Raw genomic sequence first — 23076 nt, 5'->3', positions numbered from 1 at the left:
GCAGCCAATGAAAAATTTAGCGAGGCCATTCAGCGTCCGCTCTACCCCAGTCGAGTATAATAAGCTGCTCCCATTGGCCATGTCTGCGGCCTCTAAAGGCCTCCAATCAGAGAGTGGCGGCCACATCAGCGGCGGGAAAGCTCACAAATTTATGAGGAGTCACCCCCAGCCTCTAAATCTGTCCCCCGAACAGGCACCCCATGGCTCTGCATGCGGGCGAGGCCCAGCCTGTGGGGGCAGTTTATCGGTGAGCTCTGAATCAAAGCAAATCAAATCGATTTTATTTGTATAGGGCTTTTTTTTTTTTTTTTTACAGAAAACTGTCACAAAGACGCTTTACGGAGTAACAGAAACCAGCCCGGAACCCCCCAAATAGCAAGCAATGAGGCACACCTTATCCCATGGAGTAACCCCTTGTTACATGAACTTGGAGGCAAGAGAGGGAGAGGGAGAGAGAGAGAGAGAGAGAGAGACAGAGAGAGAGAAAGGTGTGATAACATTAGACGGATGAGAGGAATGGAAAGGTATGGAGAGAGGAGAGATGGAGAGTAAGGGACAGGGAGAAAGGCATGGGGAAAGAGTGAGAGATAGCGAGAGAGAGAGAGAGAAAACGAGAGAAAGGGGGAGGGGCATTTTAGGCAGTCTGAATATGAACAAAGTTCATTGTTTTGCCCAGTCCTCAATCTATGCCCGTTCTTTATTTTCCTTTATATCCCGTGTGAATGAGGTTGCCTGGGCAACGACGGAATGAGAAAAAATGTCCCCTTCCCCCCCACCCCAAAAAAAGGGGGTTTGGGGTGATTGGGGAAATGGGAAAGGGGGGAGGAGGAGGAGGAGGTACAGGCAACATTTCCAGCGAACACAGATCAGGGCTCGAAAGGGCGGAGAGGGGGAAAGGAGGGAGAAATCCAAAAGTAAATGAAAGTGACTGGTCCATATCGGCCCCGCCCGATTTCCATGTAAATGAGCAGCGAGGGAAAAGGACATTTTTGTTTTCCGACCTGAGGGGCTGGTTCCACGCCGTCACGACACCTCGCTTTGATAGCTCTCCGTCCCCCCGTCCCCTGTACCCCCAAACTGACGGACCTCCGTGACAGCAGCCCCAGCAGTGCCCGAGGGCACCCCGAAATACTCCACTGAGGGCCGTGCGGTACCCCCGTGGCGCGGACAAGCGTCTCCTTTGTGTCCGCTCCCGGGTTAAGGGAAGTGGGCTATTCGTTCACCCCAGACCACACTGGGCTTGCCCAGTTTCAGGGGATACTGTCTGGGCACCGAGCTCCAAACACTACGTACCTGCGCGCGCGTGTGTCCGTGTCCGTGTTTGTGTGTGTGTGTGTGTGTGCGCGTGTGTGTGTGCGCGTGTGTGTGTGTGTGTGTGTGTGTGTGTGTGCGTGTGCGTGTGCGTGTGTGTGTGCGTGTGCACGTGCGCGTGTGTGTTTGTATGTGTGTGTGTGCGCGCGCGTGTGTGTGTGTGTGCGTGTGTGTTTGTATGTGTGTGTGTGTGTGCGTGTTTGTGTGAGTGTACTCGTGTGTGTGTGTACGTGCGTGCATCTGTTCATGTGTGTGTGTGTGTGTTACATGCCTAAATGTGCATATGTATGTGTGTATGTGCCAATATGTAGGTGTGTGTGTGTGTACGCGCGTGTTACATGCTTAAATGTGCATATGTATGTGTGTATGTGCCAATATGTAGGTGTATGTGTGTTGGTGTGTATAACATGAGTCCTGTGCTTGCTATTTTAATCTGACATGCCTGTACAGTGTACACTACTGGATGCCAAAACATGACCGACTAGATTTGGTTCAGGGTTTTGCTATAGCGTGCTACAGAGGGGTAAAGCTTCAACTTATTTGAGGACTCTCTGGAGGGTTGTGAGATATTGTACAAAGCTAATAAAATTACTGTACACATTCCCACTAGCATAATAAACACAGCACTAGTGCGCATATAGGCCTAAGTGAAAAACATTTAAATTGTATATTTGAACAGTACATTAACTTTAATTGGCCAGTACTGGAAGCAGAGAAACAGACTACCACAAGTGTTTAAAAAGTGCACTTGACCTGCAGGAATTGCTAAAAAGTTGTAAAAAGTCGTAGTTGTTTCACACTGCAGGGCAATACTACCTGAAAACTACAGCTGCTGCTGCTGCTACTACTACAACTACTACTACTAATAATAATAATAATACTAATCCTGCTACTACTAATCCACAATTTCTGAACACTTTGAAATATGGATATCGTTTTTAACGGACGATTCCCAATTTGCGTTATTTTTATTATTCACTTTTTTTTTTTTTCGTTCTTTCACTGCGTTATTTGAAAAGCCTTCCTCCCGCGGAGTGGCGGGGGGGGGGGAGCTCGCGCTGATGACAAATTCATTTCCTTTCTCCGCACCTGCCGCACAGCTGTTCGCCTCGCGGAGCGAGCTCGTCTCGCGCTTAGCTGACTTTCCTTTGGTCGCCGTCCAGGCGCTACAGTACATTAGACCGAGCGGGTGACGGGGGGAGGCCGGATACTTCAAGCGTTCGCAATTAGTTGGCCTATAGGGTGAGATCATATTATTTTCAAATAACAATCTATGCTCAGCTGGGCTATAACGGTCTATAAATGCTGTAATGTATTTGCTAAACTGCATGCCTGGGTGGTCCGTCCAGTGTGTCTTGTATGGATAACAAGTCGGCTAATAGCAGTGCAGTTCATCTGTCTCGACCTGTCAATCTATGCAAAGACCAACACCAGGTACAATATCCTAAGTACAATACGTATATATTATTGGGGGCAAAAAAACATGCTTTTGTCCGGGTATATCCCTAGATTCAATTATTTTAACCAGGAACCAGATATAATATCCTAGAACACCCACAGTACAACATCCAGTGCTAAATCAACGCTTACAGAGTACATATGGTCCTACTCTGATCTAGAGTTGGACCACATGCACTCTGTTAGAGTTGAAGGAACACTGGACATTTTACTGTACAGGGGGATGCTCCAATTCCTCCAAAGTCATCCCTTGAATAGAGAAAATGTTATTCAATGTTTTTCAGGAGTCAGGCACTATTTAAGCAAATGATGATTGCATAAAGACTATTTTATTTGGCTAGAGATTTTGAGCCATATACTTTTTATATTTCTGTATTTGGACAAGATATCCATCTTTTAAAAGTTCTGCAAGAAGTGAATATCTTCACTTCTGCAGTGACTGCCCTTTATTTAGCCAAATCAGTCAACCCGATTTACTGTGCTGAACGTTGTGTTGCACGTTGACAGGTGAGAGTGCAGTGTTCCGTGCTCACCTGTCGGTTCCTCCGTGCTGCTCATGCTGGTTGTCGGGGGGGCAACAGGAATCTCTGCGTTCCAGGAGGAAAAATGGCAAAAGGCACAGACAGTTAAAATAAGCATCACAGCTGCATTGAAAATCACAAAGCTAAATCAAGGCTGTGAGCTGCATACATAAAGGATTAGCACTTTTGTTTGAAATTCGGTCAGTTTGGCCATAAACATGCAAGGCAAGCATTTAAAGTTTATTTAATATATGGCATTTTATGTTACCATGCTCCTGAATTTTGAGGTGTATAAGGGAAGAGAGCTAGCTCACTTAGTGGTGATGTATAAGTTTTTTTAATGCAGGTGGATAATATCTGTATCAATGAACCTTCCACACATTTTTGTAACAGCAGGTTTGCATTGGTGCAAGTGAAAAAAAATGCACCAATGCAAAAAAAAAGAGATTTGTTTGCAAGGACTTCAACTCTTTCAGTCCCCTGGTCTGCAACTGCAGTTGCGGTGGCAGGAAGTTGTCATCGAAGGAGGTGACACAAACAGGAAGCTCCTCCTGCCTCCAGAGGAGGGAACAGTAAAAATATAATAACAAAAACACCTTGTACATTGTCGGCTGAGAAACTCACAAGACAAGTGCAAGACAGCGGATTGGTCACATTAGGAAAGAAGGAAGTGAGAAAAGGCTTGTGAAGTGAAGACCAGCAGCCGGGCCATGCAAACTACAGGGGTGTGTTCAGGTTTGATTAAGCCATTAAATTGAACATTTGGTCTGGGTTTTATATTTTAAGAAGCCTATAATAAGTCATTTGGGAAATAAATATTTGAAAGGTGTGTCTGTGATTGGAAAAATATTAAATGGATTTCTCAAAATATTTAGTAAATTAATGTTACTTAGTAAGTAATTGGTACACATTTCATTTTGGTGAAATAAAATATTACAATATGGACTGTTTTATGATAATTTTTCAGGTTTTTAAGCTGGAAGGAAAGTTTTTTCCAGTCTTTGGTAACGTAAATTCTTTCCTGTGCTATTTTATAACTTTAGTTTGGTGTATTAGTGATAATTTCTGTTGGAATGAACAGGACCGAAAATATCTGTTAGGATTCAAATATGCAGTTTCTTTGTGGGGCTTGGCTCTATGGTGATCTGCACTGAAAGGTATTAAGAGTTCCTCTTTGTAACATCACAGTGCTAGTTGGCTACACTGGCGGAAGGCGGGTTTCCATTTTGTCTTAACGAGTTGACTGGATTCAATCAAAACAGTCAAATGATCTCAAGAGGTCAACTTCTATTCAATCAAAAAAAAAAAACTTACTGATCTGGTGCATACAGTCAGTACAGATTTATTGAAAGCAGCTTATTCCTTTAAATATATCTTTGGACTGCATGCTTTAAATTTAAAATAAAACTTAAAATGTCGTACAGATGCTGTAGTTGGTGTTAAAACACACAACCACGCCCTCCAGTATGGAAGCCACATATGCACCTTGATGTTGGTGCAGAACCCTACCAGTACCCCGGAGAAACGACTCCGTTTCCTGTCAAACTGAAATTGGCAGACAGGCTCTGTTGCTGCATTATTTCATATTAAGCTATTAAAGGTATAACGTGATATCTTGCACTTACAGGAGAAAAGTAAACGTTTTCAGTTGAGTCAATGAGACCACTTTCGTGTCCTGGTTTCACCCTTTGAGTTTGTTACTTTCCAGAAAAATAAAATATCAAGGAAATGTGATTCCTGTGTGTTGTACAGCCTTGATTTATCCTCTTGAATCTCGGCCAAGGCTGAACAGAAAGGTTTCAATTTTATGGCCGATCGGTTGAGCTTCCAAACACAATTTAAATGCGAAAGGCATTTGTTGAAAAATATGCCGCTTGTAATTGAAAGAAATGTCCAATGACGACGGTGAATGGCATTGTATTCATACGTTTATCATTGATATCTCTATGGAGGATGCCAGGTGCCTTTGAGATAAAGCCAGGCCACAATTCAGACCGGCGCCATTTTGGGCTCCTGCCGTTTTATCTCTCACGGGGCTGAAATCTGCGGCCTTTCGATACCGCCAACAAATAAATCCCTGACCGCTGGCCAGAGGCCGAGTCCGCTCGGCCCTTTCCCTGGGAGTCCGAACGCCAGGCCGCTGCGATTTCGAAACGATTTCGATGATCCGCGTCTCTTGTCGGTTTTAAATCGCTCGTCGGAGAAAACCAATAACGGTCAAAAATAGGGGAGAAAGGAACGGCCAGCTCCAAGATGTTTAATAATATGTAATAAGTGGGTGGCAGCTAAGGCAGTGGATAGATGGGTTTTGATGGGCTGCTGGAGCCCCTGAGCAGTGCTGAAAGTACAGCTAACGGGCTAATAGCTAAGGGCTAATAGGCTATGGGCTAACGGGCTAACGGCTATGAGCTAATGGTTAAGGGCTAATGGCTAAGGGCTGATGGGCTTATGGGCTAATGGGCTAATGGCTAATAGGGTGGGGTTGCAGCGGCTGGTGCACGTACTTATGCAGGGAGCAATGGGGGACCGGCTCTGCTGGTAGCCCTTAGCACAGCGGTTGCATGTGATGCCAGTCACGCCGTCCTTACAGGGACACTGGCCCGTGGTCTGGTTGCAGGTTTTGCCCGCAGCGCCCACGGGATGGCAGTCACAAGCTGTGAGGAACAGAGAAGAGAAGAGGTGAGAGAAAAGGAGTGCGCACACACACACATATATACACACACACACACACACACTATACACACACACACACACATATATACACACACACACACACACACACATATATACACACACTATACACACTCACACACATGCACACGCATATACACACACACACTATACACACACATACACACTCACACATATATACACACACTATACACACTCACACACATGCACACGCATATACACACACACACACACACACACTATACACACTCACACACATGCACATACGCACGCACACACACATATATACACACACTATACACACACATACACACACACACACATGCACACGCATATACACACACGCACTATTCACACTCACACACATGCACACACACTATACACACACACACACACACATATACACACACTATTCACACTCACACACACACATATATACACACACTATACACACTCACACACATGCACACACACACACACACACACATATATACACACACTATACACACTCACACACATGCACAAGAATATACACACACACACACATATATACACACAGTATTCACACTCACACACTATACACACTCACACACATACACACTATACACACATGCACACGTATATACATACACACACACACACACACTATACACACACACACGCACAAGCACACACACATGCACACACGGAAAGCACAAGCAGCACAAGTAAACAGTAACTGGTGTAGAGGTGTGGGCACAAGTAAATAGTGGTGATTTGCAGAGCGCAGGTAAACAGTAACACAGGTGCAGCAGTGACAGCACAGGTAGACAGTAACAGGTGTAGAGGTGTGCGCACAGGTAAACAGTGACACAGTGAGTGCCTTGGACAGGACAGGTGCGAAGCCGAGAGTGGAACAGGACCTGTAGCACTTCCTATCCACTGACTCTGGATCAGTCAAGCACCATGGCAAAAGCACCTCCACACAGTCAGCATAGTCTCAATCCACAGACTCTGGATCAGTCGAGCATAAACACCATGGCAGAGGGGTCTCCAGTCTCTCTACACAGTCAGTGCGTTCTCCCCAGCCAGCTGTGTCCTCCTGTCACTGTCCTCTTTTAGCATATTAGTAATTTACAGATACTGACGTTCAGCATTAAGCAACAAGGTCTACCAAACATGTTGATGCGATTGTATAAGGGGAAAAGCATTGCAGTACACTTTTAAGAGATATACATCCAGTGAGTTTCTTCCCCTTCGCGCTGAAAAAGACGGTTTTGGATGGGCGTTGGACATTTTTTTTTTTTTTCGTTTTTACATGCCCTGCGCTGATTGGTTAACTGGCCGGAAATTACACGGCGCCGTTCCCATTTTCTACCGCTCCGGAAAAGCGAAAAGCAAACGGACGTCCGTTACGTCAACAGGTGGGCTACACCAATTGAACTGCGTAAGAACGTATACTGTTGGGTACGCCGCATATGTCTGAGCCGGAGTCGTTTCTCCAAATATAAAGACATGGAGGAACTGTCCAAATGGTGAGCTTTTTAAAGTATCTAATCGCAAACTATAAGTTAGCTACCTACCGTATACTTAGCTAGAGAAGTATAAAGCCAACCTGCAGCTTTCGTCCAAGCTCTTGCTATTGTTGCCGGAACCTGGAAAGATGACAATTCCCTGATACAACACATTTAATGTGGCCGGTGTTGCTAGTTTTGTTTTAAAATCTTGCTGGCTCGTTCGCTCGTAAGTGTACTATGCAGTCGAAGATTGTAAATCATAAGAAGGTAGACGTTGCCTCATTCTTTGCAGAGGCTGACCAAGCCAGGGCGTAACTATGCAAATTACGTAATTTTAAATGATTGGCTGTTTTCACGTAAGCCGAAACTGGGGCTAATTCCGAACGGACCTTTTGCCATTGTGATGTTTGTTGTTATACAACGGCAAAAAAAAAAAAAAAAATGCGAAGTTGAACTGAGTTCACATTTTACCGACACACAAGTCTCTTCTCTATTATATCTCGCTCTTCACTAAATAAGCCTGCATTTATTTTACCTTTATTTAACCAGGTACCCCAGTACTGACATTTATTTTACCTTTATTTAACCAGGTACCCCAGTACTGACATTTATTTTACCCTTATTTAACCAGGGACCTCAGTGCTGTATTTTGCCAATACCTCCCTATTGCATATTGTTTCTACAGAGCTGAGTAAATATGCATTGGCATTCAGACTTTCAGAAAAAATCTATTGGCTCCACAAGTTGTCTCTGTCAGGCAACAGTCCAGTTCTGGTAAACCGGTTTAGGACTTCCATCTCCTGCAGGAGCTAGCTCTGTTTCGTGTCACCCGTCATGGCCTGTTTTCACCTCACAAACAGTTTATTCAGTTTAAAAGTCTGGTCTCACACGGATGGCTTGCATCCCTATTTTTGAACTGGGAGACCTGTGTCATGCACCAAATTCTTTCTCACTTGGGCCATTGCGTATACAGCCGCATCAGTTGGAAGAACTATGTATCTGTTTGCATTTGCACCTACTATTTTTATTGGGGTTTGCACGTTAAATCCAGCATGTGTTTTAATGCGGCACAGCGTGGCCCCAGAACATCGCACTAGTTACCAGCAGACCCCCTCTTTCAACAGAAATGGTACAGTCCAACTCTGAGCCTAACTCCTGTGTGTGGAATGGAACACTGGCGTCCCATAGGCCTTTAAGGTGTGAGATCACAAATATGCGATCAGAATGTTCTAAACTGAACATTCTAATGCTGATGATGTAACAGTCACTGCCGGTAAGTGAAAGCAACAGGATTCTAGAACACTGGCTTACAATTTTAGAAGAAGAAGAAAAAAAAAACCTGCTGTTGGAAGGGTTAAACAGGCTGTTCAGCTTTTAGGCACAAAGCGGGGAGCAGCAGGGCTGGACCAGGCTGTCTCTGTCAGGCTTATTAAATGAACAGTCTGGGAGTTGACGACAATAATATCAGATTTTACCCTTGATAAGTGAGGTATCTTTTTTCCTTTTTAAACCTTTGGATGCCGGCCTCTGGAGGAGACCGTTTGGCTGTGCGTCGAGCGCTCAAAACTCCTGGGAGAGGGCGTCTGGGTGTCGATAACGGGGCTAAGCTGCTCAGGCCCAACCTGAGATGTAAAGGACATTTAGCCGGAGAACTCCTCGAATAAAGCTCCCCATTAATACGAGTACGGAACACGTTTCAGAGAAGTCTGCTTTGGCCATTTTTTGTCAGGAAGATTGCGCTTTAAACGTGAGATTTTACTTGCGCTGCCAAAGATTAACCATAAAACGCGTGTTTGAAGTTCAAACCATGCTCCCCCCCCCACCACCCAGCACCAGCAGATTAATTTGTTGGTTTCTGGAAGCATTCCAGCACTGGCAAGTGTGTGCTGTGGTTGCGGTCAGCGTGTAGCAAAATCACTTTTACAAAAATTTTTTTTTTTTTAAGGGCTTTGTAAATGTAGCATTCTGTGAGTGGCTTTTTATTATTTTTTATTTTCACTTTTCATTATATGAAACTATCATTTTTTGTCTGTTACCGTGGTGTGGTTGGTTTTTTCATGTCTGTTTTAAAAAAACAAAAAAAAAACAACACTTGTTAACAGACTTATTAAAACACATACTGATACTAAAAAATAAAAACAAAAACAGCGTGGTCACTTAAAAAAGCAGTGACTTTAAACCCCCAAACCAGACTGGTGAAAGGTGCATTAGAAGTGTCTTGCTCAAGGGCAAGCTGGTAGCCTGTGGGGGGTGGGAGGGGTTTGGGGGGGGGGGGGGGCAATGCAGCGGCAACCAGAGAAAAATCACCCAGGCCACCCTGGCCACGTTTGCCCCACAGCGGATGAAGAATGAGGCTGCAAATCGCTGCAATGAATCCGCACACATTCCACACAGCCGCTGGCTATGCTGCTGCTTCTGCACAAATGGAAGGATTTTCCCGACGTTTTTGTTTCTTTTTTTGCGGGTGGTTGGGGGGGGGGGGGGGGGGTCGGGGGGCGGGGTTCATTCCAAGAATAACTGCACTGGTAATGATATTTCTGTGTTTGATTTTCACGTCCAAAAGACACACGCAGACGGCTGGTGCAGCCGGCGCAGTAAATGCGTTGAATAATGCGACGGAGCGCTGGGTTTGTCGCTCGAGGAGAGCGCGGCGATCGGGTTGGGTTACAGCGTGGTGATCGGGTTGGGTTACAGCGTGGTGATCTGGTTGGGTTACATGGCAGCGATCGGGTTGGGTTACCGTGTGGCGATCGGGTTGGGTTACAGCGTGGCGATCGGGTTGGGTTACAGCGTGGTGATCTGGTTGGGTTACATGGCAGCGATCGGGTTGGGTTACCGCGTGGCGATCGGGTTGGGTTACAGCGTGACGATCGGGTTGGGTTACCGCGTGGCGATCGGGTTGGGTTACAGCGTGACGATCGGGTTGGGTTACAGCGTGGCGATCAGGTTGGGTTACAGCGTGGCGATCGGGTTGGGTTACCGCGTGGCGATCGGGTTGGGTTACAGCGTGACGATCGGGTTGGGTTACAGCGTGGCGATCAGGTTGGGTTACAGCGTGGCGATCGGGTTGGGTTACTGAACGGCGATCGGGTTGGGTTATAGCACGGCTATCGGGTTGGGTTATAGTGTGTACAGTTGAATTATGAAAGTCAGAAGTCATTAGAAATTTTGAAGGGGCGGGGGGGGGGGGAACCCTGGAGAACGAGGGTGGGGAGGGGTGCCTGGAACATTTCGGCCTTCCCGCAGAATGGTTCATAAAGTTCTGGAAATGTGTGTGCTTAATTCATTAAACGGAGCGGGAGAGCCACTGCACAGAGAACTTCCCCCGCCTTTGTGCCCCCCCCCCTTCCCCCTTCCCCCCCCCTCCCTCATCTGTTCTGCAAATATAGTTTATAAAAATGTTTAAACTGGCATCGGAGAGGGGGTGGTGGTTCATGTCATTTGTCACCGTTCAGTAATGGCAACAGGTTCCTTATTGTAGCGCTGCTTTTGGATGGAATTGAGCAGTCCAGTAAACTTTGGATAGTGTTTGTTTGTAATTACATTTGGCTTTAAGACTCCTGGCAACCTTCAGGGGGGCGGGGGGGGGCGCTGACTGCTGGTTGGTGATCAGACGTGTTTATACTTTAATTTCGGCCTGTGTGACGCAGTTTGAAACGAGACCCGGAGATGAACGGAGGGTGAAAATGCTATTATTTTTTATTATTTTCCAAAAAGCCTGATTGCCGACTGGCTCTGATTTGTGCGGGTGAACAGTCCAGGTAAACTCGTAGCTGTGGGCGCACAGTGGCCGGCAGTGGAGGGTAATGGGTAAGAAACCTGAAGGTCGCGCAGGTTCGATTCTCGGGTATGACACTGCCGTTGTACCCTTGAGCAAGGTACTTAACCTGCATTGCTTCAGTATGTATCCAGCTGTATAAATGAATGCAATGCTAATGCTATGTAGAATGTTGTGTGAGTCGCTCTGGATAAGAGCGTCTGCTAAATGCCTGTAATGTAATGTAATGTGATGTAATGCACACAGCGTTGGAGTCCAGGGCTTTTAAAGAGTGAAAAGCCTGAAGTCAACCTGAATGCCTGTCCTCGCATGTCAAGATAGAGATGGAGTTAAGCTAGTGATGTCACTGAACGTGCTCCTCTCTGCTGGTCTTGCTTTGTAGTGCTTCAGGGAGCGATTTGGTGGGATTTTACAGTCAGCGATTCGGGTGTAGAGATCACAGGCAGTGATTTGGCATTGAGATCACAGAGATTTTAGGTGTAGAAATCACAGAGGTAGCGATAACAGCACTGATTTGGGTGGAGAGATCACAGAGAGAAATTTGGGCACAGATAGTGTTTTGAGTTCAGGTGACAGGCAGTGATTTGAATCAAAAGATCACAGACGGTGATTTTTGGTTTAGAAATCACAACACACTGATTTCAGAGGTAGCGATAACAGCACTGATTTGGGTGGAGAGATCACAGAGTGCAATTTTGGCACAGACGGTGCTCACAGATGGTGATTTGAGTGGAGGTGACAGGCAGTGATTTGGATTGAGAGATCACAGGCGACAGTGGTTTGGTTCACAGCTAGGAATTTTGGGTGCAGAATCACAGTGATTTCTGTAGCACAGACTGACAGGTTTGGGCGTAGCGCCTGCAGGCGGCGTGGGGTTGGCGGTCGGCCGGTACCCTGCAGCCGGTGCGCGGGTGGTTTGAGCGGGGCTGTTGGCGGGCGGGCCGTACCTCTGCAGGCCTTGCGGTGGGAGATGGGCTTGGTCAGGTCCCTGTAGAAGCCCTCCTTGCAGTAGTGGCAGTGGCGCCCGGCGGTGTTGTGGCGGCAGTTGAGGCAGACGCCGCCGCTCTTCCTGCCGGACAGCTTGTACAGCTCCATGTTGAAGCGGCAGCGCCGGGCGTGCAGGTTGCAGTTACACGCTGCGTGGACAGACGGGACAGACGGACACACAGACAGACAGACAGGTAAGCACAGCTGTTTAACTGCATTTGAAAATTAATTCTTTGGAGCCATCCATGCAAACATTCTATAAACCAGGATTGGTGGTTTAGGGGGGATGGGGGGAGCCTATCCCAGCATGCATTGGGGAGAGAGGCAGGAACACACCCTGGACAGGTCGCCAATCTATCACAGGGCTCACACAACATTCACTCACACACTCATGCCTAGGGGCAATTTAGACTCTCCAACCTTGAACTGCATGTCTTTGGACTGTGGGAGGAAACCGGAGCAACTGTCGGAAACCCGTGGGGACACAGGAGAACATGCAAACTCCACACAGAAAGGCCCTCAGTCCTGATTCAAACTTACTTCTTTCTAGCTGTGATGTAACAGTGCTATTCACTGCACCTGAATTTCCTGAAATTCCTTTTCTCCTAATTAGGAATGTCCAGGTGTATGGTCTCGCTGCTGCAACCTCTTCCGTGAGTTTGGGAGAGATCGCGGGCAAACTGCTTAACCTCCTTACACCCTGCAGTCCCGCCAGCTGACCCTCACAGTCAGGGTGCACTCAACGCACAGAGGGTCCAGACAGACTGCGGGGTCCTGCTTGATCTTTATGTTGAATAACCCAAAATTTTAGTTAACTTTTGAGCTGTTGTAATCATTTTCAAAACACATTCACGGGGAGGGATACAACTCGCATCGTTTCTATTTCGGACACCTTGCATAAAACCTGAGCGATTCTATTAATACCTGCCAAGATTCCAGTGAAAGCTCAGCCAGGCCCGTGGCCTGGTTCTCCCGCCTGATATCTGAAGCGGTTTGGAGACGTGAGGACAGGGTGGAGGAACGCCCGCGTCAGGGGGCACCGACTGCCCGCTATCGCCCGGGCTGTTCCCAGCACCCATCTCCCTCCCGCACACATTACACTACATTACAGGCATTTAGCAGACGCTCTTGTCCAGAGCGACTTACACAACTTTTTTTGCATTGTATCCAATTGTACAGCTGGAGATATACTGAAGCAATGCAGGTTAAGTACCTTCTTATACAGCCTACCGGGGAATCGAACCTGTGACCTTTAGGTTACAAGACCAACTCCTCACCCATTATACGACACTGCCGCCCACATTAGCCTCGTTAGCTTGCCTAATCAGTGCGCTAATTACCCCTGGCGGCGGCCTGGGTGCCAATAAGCTCCACTCAAACCGGTCCGCCTGGGACGTCCGTTTCTAAGCCTGTCGCGCATTCATTTCACTGCTCCCTGTAGGCAGCAACCGGTGATCCTCATCCACAGACCTGGACTGTCGCCATAGCATTCCGCCCATATATGCTACAAGTCCGGCAGGTGCTCCTATGCAGAATATCATGCCCATATCCCCGAAAGCCAGGTAAGAAAAATGCTGCCTGAAGCATTTCACATTAGCAGTCAGATTCCGATGTGTACAGTACTCGCACTGTGAAAAGACATCGTAAAAACGCATTGCTGCAGGAACAGAGAGTTTGGCTTGGGGAGCCACCATTACGGTTGAAATGCAGACGACAGTAGCCTGAAAGGTGTGGCACGGTGAGGTGTGAAGATTAGGCCTCTTCATCCGTGTGATGAAGGTCAAGCCACAGCCTTGACCCCCACCCCCCCCCCCCCCCCAACCTCGCTGGGGCTTTCACCATCCCCCCCCGGCACCCAGTCCACACAATACCCTGAGGAATCCGAGCCTCGCGCCCGCGACACGCCGAGTATCAGCGGAGAGCGTTCCGAGTGTTCCGGAGTGTTCCGTGGCTGGAAAAGGGGGTGGGGAAGTTCCACTCGGGGGGGGGGACAGGACGGGACGCGCACGGTCCACTGTAACTCCGCCGTGAGGCCCTTCTCCGGTTATTCTGGGAATGAGTGTGAGAGAGTGTGTGTGTGTGTCCCTGTATGTTTTGTGTGCACATGCATGTGCGTGAGAGTGTATGTCCATGTCTGTTATGCCTGTGAGTGTGAGTGTGTATGTGTGTGTGTGTGAGACAGAGAGAGAGAGTGTGAGTGTGTGTGTGTGTATTTTTAAATCGGGTCAAACAGGTTTAATCATAAAGGGCTGATTAGCCTGCTGAGTGGAGAGCCAGGCTGAGGGGCTTGTGTTCTGCTCAGGACCCTACAGTCCAGGTTAAATTAATTTCACAGCAGAACGGCCACATCTGCCCACCAGAAGCAGCGTATTTAACCGACACGCACTGCTGCCAGGCACTCATCCGTACAGTAGGTCTGACTGGTTTTCACACTGCAGGTGGCACACAGTACTACAGGGCGGCTAGCGCTAGTGCTGCTTTGTGATTGGAGGAGATCCAGTTGCGCCTCATTGGGAGGAATCGTGAGGAGTCGCCGCTGAGCTCCTGAGGGAGGCGCGGACGGGGGGTTACCGAAGGTCCTCGCCAGCTTCCACCTCTCCGCCCCAGACGTTTTTCTGAGTTTTCCCAACAATAAATACTTCAGTTACGCGTTTCGAGACCAGCTGTTGCTTTGCAGAGAGGGACAACACAAGGCCCTCGGTTCAGCCACTTGGGTTATTTATCATTTCACTCGTATCTGGAATGCTTTTGATAGTTTCAGAAAATATGAACTTTAAAAATTGGTATTTATGCAGAGCCTCCACCCCCACAGCCCCCCCCCCCACCCCCCCACCCCCTTATCTGAAGATCTAAATTGGATTTTCTCCGTGTTGTTTCACTGAAAACCATCACCTCAGCATGACGTGAACCACCTGAAAGATTAGAGAGTGTACAGGAAAGAAACGCAGTGTGGGTTGTGTGTGTCTTTGATCACGCTAACCGGAGTGGACAAAGCCAAGAAAACGACTTTTTTTTAAATTAATTTTGACAGGGGTAATGGCGTGTATGATGCCGGTTTAATACAGCACACGGTGCAGGCGGTGGCTTTAACCAGCCCAGCTGGAGGGCAGCGCACACAGCTTTGCACTGAGGCAGAAACCCGCATCGTCAACTTCAGTGCCTCAGTGTCGTCTCCTCGGTCAGCCAGTCCCCACCCAGCAAGCTCTCAGAAATCGATCCCAACGAAGGTGTACGACCGTTATTTAAACGTAATTCTCAGCCTAAAACCTCGTCAGGCATAAAGCCGTTTATTGTATATTCATAAGTGTAACACGCATCTTTTATAATTAATGTAATGTAGCCTTATGACCGTTATGAATGCAACTTCTTTAATCTTAGTCATTGTAAGCGGCAAACAGAGGGACTTATTTCATCCTTGCTTTAAATTCAGAACCTTGTGCATTGGATGAGAGTTTATTTCTATTAAACTTAAAAAAGAAAATGAGGCTTGTGAGAAAGATGGACAAGGGAGTTAGGGAACTGAGCAAACCTATCTTGAAAGTACTTCCGCAATGCTAGCTTTGGATGTGCAAGTGGCCAAGGTTAGAGAAGCTCGGAATCCTTTAGCTTACTGTGTTCTGGAACTGCTTGGAGAGAGAGAGAGAGATGGAACTGAGTGGATCTCTAACAGACAGACTCACCGAGAGATATTATCAGGCCAGTTTAACCGTTTTAACATTTCCAATTAGCGATAGCTAACTGGCTGGGATAATTGGCTTCACCAAGAATGAATGTTTCCTGTGCTAAAGCCGCGTGCCCTGCAAGAAACACAAGGTCAAAGGTCAAAGGTCAAAGCAACACTAATCCATCAATTAACCTGGACTTAACCCTTCAAGCTCTTATTCCTTAGCATATATGTGCCAATCACTTGAAAAGCATCCACTGAGACGGGGCCAGAAAGATAATTGTTAAATGTGTACATCCATCCATTATCTATACCTGCTTATCCTGAGCAGGGTCACGGGGGGTGCTGGAGTCTATCCCAGCATGCATTGGGCGAGAGGCAGGAATACACCCTGGAGAGGCCGCCAATCTATCGCAGGTGTACAGCGTGTACAATTAAATGTTAAATCCTTCCATCCTTTGTACACTACAGAGATGATCATCTTGCCAGCAGAGTGATGAATCAATGAGAGACCTCTGAAATTGTCTTTTTAATTAATACATTAACAGATCAATAGTCATTTTTCAGTGCAGTGCTCAGACACACAGACACGCACACGCAAAGGAAATGAACAGAAGGCCGTGAATTCATAATGAATAAATTAACCCGACGCGTGAGTTTGCCCACCGCCCGTAACGCTCTTAAACTAGAGCTTTTTTTGGGGGGATTTTTTTAAACAGCTGCGATGAAAAGCGCTACTGGTTTCTGTAAAAGCGTACGATGGTGGAATGTAAGCGGCAAAAGTTCCTTAAAACACCGCGAGAGAGAGGGTCCCGGGACCCGATTTTAGGCCGTAGTGGAACGTGCAGGTCCCCCCGGTGTAGTGCTGGGGAAACGGGACTGTGTGTGTGTGTGTGTGTGAGGGAGACACGTGGCTTCCACACGCACGTGTGTGTGTGTGTGTGTGTGAGGGAGTACACGTGGCTTCCACACGCACGTGTGTGTGTGTGTGTGAGGGAGACGCGTGGCTTCCACACGCACGTGTGTGTGTGTGTGAGGGAGACACGTGGCTTCCACACGCACGTGTGTGTGTGTGTGTGTGTGTGAGGGAGACGTGTGGCTTTCACACTGGCGGAAATGTTTTCTCGTGCGTATTGCATTTCTTGTTCTCTGGCCTGTGTCTCCCACCTGCCCCCTGTGTGTGTGTGTGCGCGTGCGCGTTTGTGTGTGTGTGCGTGTGGGTGTGTATGTGAGGGGGTGTGTGTGTGTGTGTCTATGAATCAGACTGCGCCACATTCCCCTGTAACAGCGCTAACCGCCCCCCCAGCAGCTAACAGCTGCCCCGTGTCCCAATTAGGGGCTTTTTGCTATGTTAGCAGCCCTGGCGCTACATTTAGCAACAACAAAGGCCTCTTAATGACCCCCCATTACCCGCGCTAACGCGGTTTTAATGGCTGCGGCGGCCCCCAACACCGTCCCGTGTGGCAGGGGGCGGGCGACCACGCCTTCCTCACACCCCCGCCCCCCGCCCCCCCCCCTTTCAGTGGTGCCGGGTCACAATACGCGGCACGTTTTTAACGAGCGGGAGTCCTGTGATCTCCGGCGGATTTATTAGACGGAGTAGTCTGTGCGTTTGTGTGGTCCAATGAGCTGTTCCCAATAAAAACTTACGAGCGGTTGCCAGGGCAACTTTGCATGAACTAAATGTTGACTCGAGGGGGGGGGGAGGGGGGGGTCGGGACGCAGCGGAGAGAAACACCCGCGGACAAAAGCCTGGCTACTTTTGTATTGGGAACTGGCGCTTGGAAAATCTCCACGGAGACTGGATTGATGATGTGGGCGGGGCCTTTTTCTGGCTCTTCCCTTCCAAAGAACTGAGTGCTAATTGGCTGAGTGACAGCACTCGTCCCCGTGGTCATTGTCACTGCCAATCAGCATTGATTTGTTGCTGAAAAGATAACAGTTTCTGGCACATCCATTCTCCCTGTAAGAAGGCTAATTTATTTTTTATTTTTTTGTAGAACTTGGATTATTCGTGCCCCAGAGCAGTTGTACAAACTCATGTTCTCTTCCGTACAAAAGTCACGTCTCATAACTCATACATGAACCTTGAACGGTTGTGGCAAATTCTGTTTCAGCTGTGATCCTGAACAAAAAAAAAACTCTACAAGGGACACAAAACACAAAGGGTAATGTATGATTGTGCAATCAATTGCTGCTGTAACTTCCCCTGAGCTCTGGTTCTGAAGCCAATGATAATATGTTCTCTTTTACAAATGATACCCAGGTCTTTACAGTGTGACCACCACCCCTGTTCTGGTCTTTTTTTTTGTTGTCATTTTGGGAAAACTACAGAAGTTGTGAGGTGACGAAAAGTACGAAAACGAAAAGACGAAAAGTATCTGGGAGGATGTGTGATGGATCTCCCAGGTAATTCAGATGATCTCATGTTATGTGACCTATTGAGGTTTGTGCCTTTCTCTAAAATTTGATGACCATTGGCTTCTTTCCCTTTTCTGGAGATCTGTGACAGACGTTCTTACACAATTGCAGCCGGGATATTAGCCGGAATACATCACGAGTTCCCAGACTTATCCAACTCAGGGCTCCCCGAAAATGACTCCCTCCCCCTGTGGCCGTGGACCCCTAACTCAATAGCAGGTCCATTTTTCACTCTTTTATCAAACCCCTAAAACAGGCTGCGATGCCAGCGGTATTTAACGTGTGGGCATGAAATAATGCCTTGAATCATCATGACATTATATCTTAGGTCTGTGTGAGACATTTATTTTTTTTAATTTGCAAGTTTTTTAAAATACTTCTCCCAATTTTTGAGCAATCGCACCAATCAGCAACATTCTTTGCAAACCAACAAACTTCCACTACTGACGCGGGACAGCAGGGAGTAACTGGCGGTACTGGTGGTAGAGGTAAGGGGTGCAGTCCGCAGGATTTTCAATGTCTCATCACCCACCAGTGACCTGCTCCGGTCGACTGCGGTACCTGCAGTCAGCCCAAGTTGCTTATGATGTATTCTCAGTTTGGTGGAGTCAATTTGTGCAGAAGCCTGGCCCTGAATGGTCATTTCACCACGGCGTGTATTTTCTGTGAGCTGGGAATAACTTGGCAGGAAGGGGTCGGGCGGAGTGAGTTGGGCGACTACAGCCGCTGAAAGTTCAGTGACACGGAGAGCGACGGGAAGTTGGTCCTCCGCCTCTAATGAGCCTCTGGGAAAAGTTGCCGCGTCCCTGCGACACACTACTCAGACCCACTACGTGTGCATGCTCAGAGATGCAGAAGCCTGCTCGCACTGCGCACGCGCTCTAACACGGGCGAGAAACCGCGCGATTGCCCCGATCGCGGTTTCACCACAAGGTTTAAATTTGAAACTTGCCGCAGGCTGGAAGCCGGAGTCCGGCGACAGGCCTATCGGCGTTCGGAATTCCTGCGTTTTCCTGGTGTCCCCAAGCTCTCCGGAATCTTCTGTTTATTTCTCAACCTGTCGAGATGGGGTTTCTGGGGGGGGGGGGGGGGGGGGTCGTGGACCAAAACAAACTTTGGGAAGCCATTAAAAGAGGTCACAGCTCTGGTTTTAACGAGGCTGAGCCAGGCCCATCCATCACAGGCCTGATTGGAATTTACTTTAACAGACACCGCTGTCTCGCTGCACTTGTTTGGCTTACGGCACTAATTTATTTTATCTCCATGGATACCGAGCGCGAACGCTCGACGGCAAACAGCTGATCTTTTTTTCTTTCGTGTCATTTCTTCTCTGCGGGGGTTCAAACGTTGACGCAATGTCGCCTTGGCCTTTTCGAACCTCGTCTATCAGCGCGATAGAGGCGTTGCGTTCGGCCGTGTCTGTTGGAAACTACTGTTTCCACGTGGGGGGGGGCAGGGGGGGTCCATGCGCGGCAGGGGCAATCCCGTAGCAGGGTTCCCAAGTGCTATTCTTACTGTATTGTTTTTTCTAATTCCGCTCTTTGTCCGCGTTTGTTATTGGGGCAGTTAGCTCATTTCCCACCGTGCCGCTGTGGAAACCCCTCATCCCCCCCCTTGTCCCCCTCCATGGAAAGCAGATATAGTATCTCAACCCTTGCTGTCCTGCGGAAACAGTGTTCACTATCTGACTAAATAAACCAGCAGAGGGCCTATGTCCCACCCCCCTCAGCCTGGGGGGGGGGGACATCCCATGCCAGGAGAGGTCTCTCACACCCCAGGTGATTTCCCACCCCCCACCCCCAGCGATGGAGCCCCACCCAGATGGTAGAAGAGTCCCCTGACCCGCTGCCCTAACCCAGCGGTAATGCCCCAGATTCCGGGCGCGTTTCGGGTGGGTTTTTCCGTTTCGGGGTGTTCCAGGTCTTCGGGAGCTGTGGCGCATGGGAAGTGCGGATGAGGCGTCAATGAACGCTTTGGAAAACATGAGAGGAATGTTTTTACGGAATGTCTCTGGATCGTTATGGAATACTGTGGGACATTGTTATGGATATCGAGCTGCGCTGCAGAGACTGGGCAGTACCCCCCCCCCCCCCAGATGGCCAGGGGTGTATTTACATTTTGGGGGGAGGACAAGGGTGTCACCCGTCCCCTAGGTCTGCACTCCTCCCTCTTCCCCCTTTCATTTATGTTTCCCCATATCCCGTAAGCAGCCTTTTCCTTATTTTTCCCCAGTATCCCATAAGTGGTCCCTTATCCTGGGAAAACCAGCATTCACCGGAGCGTTGCCCCCGCCGTGTGTAGTTCATGTCCCATTGGGGACAGGCTGTCCCCTCTGTGTGTAGTTCATGTCCCATTGGGGACAGGCTGTCCCCTCTGTGTGTAGTTCATGTCCCGTTGGAGACAGGCTGTGAAGAATCCCCCCTCCGCGGCCCCCCAAGGGAGCATTCCCCCCTCCCCCCCGCGGCCCCCCAAGGGAGTATCCCCCCCCAAAATATTCGTCTTCAGCGGCAACAACCGAGTTACCCCCCGGTCGTTAGCGCTGCGAGCCGTTTGTTTGCACTACCCTGCAGGCGTTCCCCGATAAACGGCTTTAATTGGGAAGATAGGAGGAGAATCGCTGCACGTCTCCGCGGATACACGCCACAGCTGCTGGGAATCTTAGCTCACCATTCCCGCTCGCTCGGCTCGTATCTTCACCGCTAGTCCCTCAGCGATGAAGGACCCATGGGTACAGTGCGCAGTGACACCAGGTCATTGTTTCAACGAGGAATTAAATGTTACTAAAGGTTATTCTGTCCCGTAAGGCCTCTTATTTTCGTACAAGCGTCCACAGCTCTATCTGTGGCTATTTGCAACTTGCTTCTCTGCTCCTGTGACCAATGTCTCTTTCTGACAGGAGACGTGGTTTGATTAGTGTGCAGAAGATTCAGGTTTCTCATAAGGGGGACTAATCAAGCTCTTATCAGGTCTCCGTGGGTTATATTACCCCTGAAATGCGCAACTAGGCTTCCTGTGATGTCACCATCAACATATGTTCCCTGTAATGTCACTGTCAGTACATGCATTGTGCTCCCTGTGATGTCACAATCAGAACAAATATTTCACTTGCTGTGATCTCTCTCTCTCTCTCTCTCTCTCTCTCTCTCTTTCTCTCCCCCTCCCCCCTCTCTCCCTCTCTCTCTCGGTTATCAGCCGTTTCACCCCAACAAGTACAACTCAACACCTCAAATAGATTCCTAAACATTTTTTTCTGCTTCGCATGCACTGTAAAGTGACTTCAGGTGCACTGTTATTGGTGGACCACAATTAGCAGTGTGTGCACAGTTGACAAAGCCACAGAAATTTGGTGTTAATGTGCGTTTTCTTTATTTATGTATATTTACATTTTTTTTTCGAGGGCTTGACAGATTCAGTGTATTGCAATGCAGTGGACACGTCCTGCGGTCTTTGTGCATCGCTGTACTGATGTGTGACATGCAGTACGAGCTCGCTAGCCTATAGGCCACCCACGTACTGTAACAGCTGTCCGGTCTGAGTGAGACCAGCCTCTCTCTCTCTCTCTCTCTCTCTCTCTCTCTCTCTCTCTCTCTCTCTCTCTCTCTCTCTCTCTCTCTCTCTCTCTCTCTCTCTCTCTCTCTCTCTCTCTCACTCTCCAGCTCCTCTCTCTCCCTCCTCTCTCTCTCTCTCTCCCTCCCCTCTCTCTCTCTCTCTCTCTCTCTCTCCCTCTCCCTCTCTCCCCCGATGAAGCCCGAGGCCTCGGACGATGATACTTAATTGCCAATTTGCCTCTCGTTCCAGGGGAATTAATTTGGCCTTTCGTTCACACGACTATCTGTTATTGTTCCGTTCCTTTGATTCGCCCGTGGGCCCCAGGCCACGTCGCAGCGGGGGGGGATGGGGGGGGGCGGCGGCTTTTCGCGAAGCGAAGCCCCGTGCCAAACGAGTTTTTACAAGCTGCTATCTGCCGCTCGGAGTTCAGAGACGCGTGCCGCCGTGCGGCGTACCGGCCGATGAAACGTAATAACTATCTGCGCAGCGGCGGCGGCTCTGGAATTGTGGCTAATCTGGGGGCCATCGCGCGCAATTACACACGGCCATTAATTATTCAGGCTACGGCTAACAACTGGCACTACCCCCGAGGGCACTGGATGCGCCCACGCTCCCTCTCTAGGTGGTCCTGTTGCCATGGAGGCGATTTTAGCTCGGGGAAGTTCTACCAAGGCGCGTGCGCCAACGGTCTGTGTCGGCTCTTTATTGATGTTGTAGTTGATTTTTTAAACAAAAAAAATGCTTTTCCACCCCGATACATTAACGAAAATAAATAATCCGTTACACAAATGGCAAGTTTTTTTTTCTTCGTTTATTTTTTTATGGTTGTCAGATTTTAATTAAATAGCCGGTTACACTATTGATGCGTATCTCATCCTCAACGCTTTGTCTCGCGCAACGACTGACATAAGATTCCAGTGTTGAAATGAATTCGCCTCCTCGATTACTGCACACACAACAAATGGCAGATTTAGCGTTACCGTAAACACGCTCATTAGCGGCCGGTCTCTGTATTGGTGCTGTCTACTTTTCGATCCGAAACATTTCCTCACTCCACGGTACTACGGCAGCCACAAAGAGTTACACATTTATGCGCTCGGAAGCGTTTAAGTCAGGTGGCCCCAAGTGCAGTATTGATCGTTTTATAATAACTCACCAATAATTTAAGGAACTAAAACTACTCCACCCTGATTTATTTTC

General features: G+C 48.3%; 1 protein-coding gene across 5 annotated transcripts in view; it reads right to left on the bottom strand.

Moving 5' to 3' along the window:
- LOC118217362 (netrin-1-like) overlaps positions 1-23076 on the bottom strand; it is a 46008-nt gene that overhangs the window by 7221 nt on the left and 15711 nt on the right. For 4 of the 5 annotated variants that reach the window (XM_035399300.1, XM_035399304.1, XM_035399303.1 and 1 more), the window contains exons 3-5: positions 12203-12391; positions 5795-5944; positions 3303-3356 (exon numbers count right to left, since the gene is read on the bottom strand). In XM_035399300.1, coding sequence (XP_035255191.1) covers positions 3303-3356; positions 5795-5944; positions 12203-12391 — 393 coding nt within the window. The remainder of the gene's footprint in view (positions 1-3302; positions 3357-5794; positions 5945-12202; positions 12392-23076) is intronic. The other variant, XM_035399306.1, reaches the window with a different exon arrangement.

Source organism: Anguilla anguilla, chromosome 17 (assembly GCF_013347855.1).
Source record: "Anguilla anguilla isolate fAngAng1 chromosome 17, fAngAng1.pri, whole genome shotgun sequence".
In the NCBI taxonomy this organism is placed as follows: domain Eukaryota; kingdom Metazoa; phylum Chordata; class Actinopteri; order Anguilliformes; family Anguillidae; genus Anguilla; species Anguilla anguilla.
This window is presented reverse-complemented; position numbering and strand designations above follow the sequence as displayed.